Below are 5,037 nucleotides of genomic sequence, written 5' to 3' on the forward strand. Positions count from 1 at the left end.
AAAAATGAACATAAAAAAGTTTATTTCTAGCCCTGAAAGAACAAAATTATTGAACAGTCATCAAATACAGCAGTTAATGTAACAATTAAATAACTGAATGAGATTAAATTAAAAAAGTCAATATAAAATTTGAAGACAAAACAGAAGACAAGCTGCTTTCACTTAATTCCATTTCTATCTATCAAGAAAAAAAAGCAACACATTCCTACCAAAGATATTCAATTCCAAATATAATTCTCTGCTTTTCTTAATACAGAATGAAAATTTGTTTGACAGAATTATCATACATTTCTTTCTCCCTCTCGTTTGGCAACATTCTAGAATGGTGAATGAAAAAGACTTCAGTTCTCTCAAGGCCAGGCCAGTGCTTGATTCTCCTTTGTAATTCCCACAATATCTACCACAGTGTCTTTGCCAAAGTGGTCAATAAATGTGTTGAGGAGAAAAAAAAATGTATGCGTGTCTGCATTTTTTCCTTTCTTATACACACATACACACGCACTGTGGAAAAACTGATATTGTTTAAATATCTACGTGGGAGCAATGGAGACAAGAAAGACAATGTGCTTTTTTATATTACTATGAAATTTCACTACAAAAAATGAGTATTAATCTGGATTTTAGCTATATTCTATGATAATTTTTTGACACTTCACTAGATATGGATCTTAGTATATTTTAAAACTTTTAGACTAAAAAACTGATGTAAATTCTTTAAGCACCCATTTTTTTCTAACCATAGTTATTGCCTGATCAGATTTAGAATTATTCCGTCTAGAATACAGTAGATTTAAATAAACATGTATTTATGTGACCTCTAAAAGAAATACTCATAGGTAGTTTTAAATTGCTTATTAAAGGCACAGGTTTGTTTAAGACTGGTGATAACTAGATACATTTTAAGCAGCTTAACATTTATATGTAGAAGGGAAGAGAATTTATATTATGTGCCAGGCACTCAACACATGAAGAGAGTTGTGTTAGCCTTGGTTTCTGTTGCTATCACAATCACTCTACTTGTTTACTATTCTAGGTAGGATAAAATATTCAATTTTTTCATGGTTTCCCAGTTTTAACTGTCCCTAAAAGCAGCAAAAGGAACAAGAGGAGAAGGAAACTTTAAGACCACCAGAGTCTGAAATATAATAAATAAGTACTATAGTAATATTGTCCTAACGACACAAGAGGACTACTAAGGTAACTTTTAGATTTAAATGGGCATTTTCATTCTAGAGCGATGATAAAAAGGGTGACTACAAAGGGCAGTTATTAAAAAAACATGAAATCTGGATTCAGATATAATTTTTCTTTCAACAAGACCTAAACATTTTAATTTAAAATTAATAAATCACAATTCCATATTGCTTTTAAGATTATTTTGTTTAAAAATGACACATTTCAGAATTAACCAAAGTATATTTCTATTACAAGTTAGTTTATCCAAGTAAGTAAAGAATAAACCACAGTGTAGCTCCCTTAACCTAGGAGTCAGATTTTAATGACAAAGTCCGTTGCCAGCAATGGACATGCAGGTAACCATCAAAAGTTGTAAATACAAATCCCAAACTGCTTTATAAACTGAAAAGACATTTGTTGAGTCACAGTAATTAAAAATGGGGTATTGGCACTGTAGTATTCAATGAATATAGTCTTTGTGATTTATGTATGGAAGTGCCTTCTAGAGTGGTCATGATGATCACAGTCTTATCTAGTTGGTTTTCTATTTCATTGGTAGCATCTTCTTTATCATAATCCAGCCAGACTACTATTTACAAAGAATGTTCAAATCTGGAACTCAAGAGGCAATAATATAGCTTTCCACCAGAAATAAACCAGATTGTTTCTGTAATTAAGTAATAGCTATAGGAGGCCAACATAGTCCAGAGAAATATGAAATCAAGAATCAAATCGAAAACAGAGATCAAGTGCTCTAGAGAAAAGTTTCATTATTTTACTCATTTCTGTGAAAACCTTCCTGCGTTATCAATAAAAACACAGCCATTTCTATCCTTATACCTATATATTAACACTGGGCATGATAGGACATAAAACTATATTAGTTCCCATCTAATGTACTCCAAAACATCAAAATTGTTTTTATTCGTGATTTGTACTACTGCAGGATGGCAAGTAGGTATGATGTTAATTAGGAGAGAATGGTAGGAACATTCTCATGTTCCAAAACCAAATGCCAGAACCAAACCACAGATTTTTCTCTTTTATGTGCTCTTGGCAATGCCAGAAGGGGTGATACTGCATCCAAATGCAAAACGATAAAAAAATATGGAAAAAGAGGGGAGGAAGAAGAGAAAGGAAGGGGAGGAAAGAAAAGAGGGCACTCTATTAATTAATGCTACAGGTCGCAGACCTTTTAAAATCTTTAAAATAAAAAAAGTATTGCTATCAAACTAGTACATTTCATTTTTCTTCCTTTCTCCAGTTTTTTACATGATTATTTACTTATTTGAAAAAAAAAATCATAAGTAACTCAACATCTCAAATGATCCATAAATTTATCAAGTACTTTTCACTGAAGTTCTCAGACAGTAAAATGTTGGTAATGGGTTGGGAACAATGTTTCTAACAAATCTCTACAGTTTACTGGTCAGCACCTGCATCTCTATGTAAATGACATTTCTCTTTCACGAATATAATCTCACCTAATTATTTTAGAGCTCACCAAGGTTCAAGTCTCTCACTTTGTCTCTACCAGCTCCAAATATTTTTCTCCTTTAAATGGAAAAAGAGTTAACTTTTAAATTCTGAAATTCAACGATTGTTATATTATTTACCACGGGGTGGGAAGTACAGTGAGAGAGGGTTAATTAAAAAACAAACTAAAATTACAACATATACAGAAACTTATTTCCAAAATGAAGGGAAAAGCGGGGAGGGGAAAGTAGCGGCACCAACCAAAGTCATAAAGCCCAAGTTGGAACAAGAACAGATCACTTTGGTTCCAGAAGCCAAATCTGAAGAGGAAACAGTCAAAAGGGAAAAGAAAATTGTACAGATGTTTAGTCAATGGGCTTCTTTTACTGTCTCAATGATTTAGTTATAAATATAGATTAGTCTTTTCTCTATACATGTAACAAATGCCAAACACCTCACTATCATGAAATTTCTAAAACTGACGTTCACATTTGTTAAAAAAGGTAAAAATCACATACTTTTCTTCCCTTCCCCCAGTTCAAATTCTGAACTGAAATATTACATGTAACAACAGCTGGTCCTAACTTCTATACAAAGTTAAACCATATCGCTCCTTTGCCAATATAAGGAGCTACATAATTTCTATCATACTTGCCTCTAATTTAGGCCTAATAAAAACAACTCAAAAGGAGCAAGTCAAGGAAAGAGAAAGCTACAAAGGAGAGAGAGAAAAGAAGACTAGCAGATGAAATACTCTGAAAAACTCGAATCTGCCATTCAAGTATTGAAAATTCCTCAAAAGGGGCAATGAATGGTATTCTATTACAATGAAGTCAGCAAAATAAAATGCAAATCTCAAGCATAATAAATGGCCCTGATGGGCTGTCTGCTGAAAGAAGTAAGGCTAGTGATTCAGTCCACAATTCTTTTTGGACCCTAAAGAAGGGATTCAATAGAAAGTTGTCAATCTGTTTTGCAATTTTCTGTTGGTTGTCTTCAGGAAGTAGTAGTTTGCATTTTTCTTCCACGTTATGCAGACCATTTCCTTAAACCCCGAAGGAGTAATAATTTTCATATATTAAAAGGCTTCTTTTAGAAATGGAAAAAAAAATATGAGGCCATGGCAATGATGTTAACGGTTACTCTTCATTGCTTCTTTAGCTGCCATAATCAGTGGTGTCAAGCTAGATAACGGTTTGGCCAGTTTTAGGAAGGGATGCTGCCAGAAAGAGGGGAAAAAAATGTGTAAATGTCACCAGCTTAGAAGCTACATATTTCCTTTCAATTAAAGCCTCAAATATTTTTATGGATCATAATTTACCTAATAAACACATATTTCAATACCTGCATAAAATCAACATAACCAATACATCACCTTTACAGTTGAAAGCATAGTCTTTTTAAGCTTTCTAATATAAAATCTCAGTTAAATGAGCCAGATATCCATGCCAGCAAGAAACTGGTCTGAGAATTGATAATACATAAAAATTCATATACTTATTATAGTATGATGGGTATTTTATTTCCAGCAGATGAAATTTTAAACTTTGGCAGCTGCCATACTGCTGGGGATGAATGAGTAGTGAAATTAATAACTCTATGTAAACTTTCTATTGGTTATTCAAAAAGGTCAACTTTTTCCAAAAATATTATCATGTTCAAATTCACCTGTAGCAATTCTTTGGCTGAACCCCTCTTCTCGACGTCCATCTCCAAACATCGATTTAAGAAATCCCGAAATATTGGGGAAAGTTTCTCTGGGTTCTGAAGTTCTGGGGTTCCATTAGTTGCTATCAGGTACAAGGCCTAAAAATAGAAGAATATCACAGATATAGTTAAAGTAGCTCAACGAACTGAGAAAGCACTTTATAAAGTTTACAGTTCTTTTACGTCTTTAAAGACAATCGCCATAAACACTAAAGTGAGGTATTATTTCTATCCATTTGGATTAGACATTCCTTTATTCATTTATTAATTTTTTAATAATGTCTACAGCACCCAGTCTTCTTAGGTGGTCTCCCATCCAAGTACTAACCAGGCCCAACCCTGCTTAGCTTCCAAGATCAGAGGGGACTGGGCGTGTTCAGGGTAGCATGGCCACAGACGTTCCTTTATTTTAATGTTAATTTCTCTAATATCTTTTTCAAAAAATAGCTTCATCTTTTTTTGCAGGGGGGCGGCGGAGGGGTATAAATGCAATACATATTGATAAAAGAACTGTAATACGTAAGGTATAAAGAAAAATGACCACAACCCACCATTAACATACGGTATCCCATTTACCTTTCTCAAGTCGCACATTTCAAAACAATGGAGTTTATTGACCACCTCCCCTGCTTTTAAACTAGCCATATCTATATAGCTATAGATGAAGAAGCACATAGG

The 5,037-nt window shown here is 33.4% G+C and overlaps 1 protein-coding gene and 1 pseudogene across 1 annotated transcript in view; both read right to left on the reverse strand.

Annotated features, from left to right (window-relative positions):
• The window catches only part of PAK2 (p21 (RAC1) activated kinase 2), a 78,080-nt gene continuing 73,043 nt past the window's right edge, over nucleotides 1-5,037 (reverse strand). The window contains exons 14-15 of the mRNA XM_011386376.2: nucleotides 4,321-4,458; nucleotides 1-3,871 (exon numbers count right to left, since the gene is read on the reverse strand). Of these exons, the coding sequence (XP_011384678.1) occupies nucleotides 3,785-3,871; nucleotides 4,321-4,458 (225 nt within the window). The 3' untranslated portion in view covers nucleotides 1-3,784. The remainder of the gene's footprint in view (nucleotides 3,872-4,320; nucleotides 4,459-5,037) is intronic.
• On the reverse strand, nucleotides 4,639-4,757 carry LOC111734456 (annotated as a pseudogene).

The sequence above is a fragment of the Pteropus vampyrus genome, unplaced genomic scaffold, assembly GCF_000151845.1.
Source record: "Pteropus vampyrus isolate Shadow unplaced genomic scaffold, Pvam_2.0 Scaffold1327, whole genome shotgun sequence".
NCBI lineage: Eukaryota > Metazoa > Chordata > Mammalia > Chiroptera > Pteropodidae > Pteropus > Pteropus vampyrus.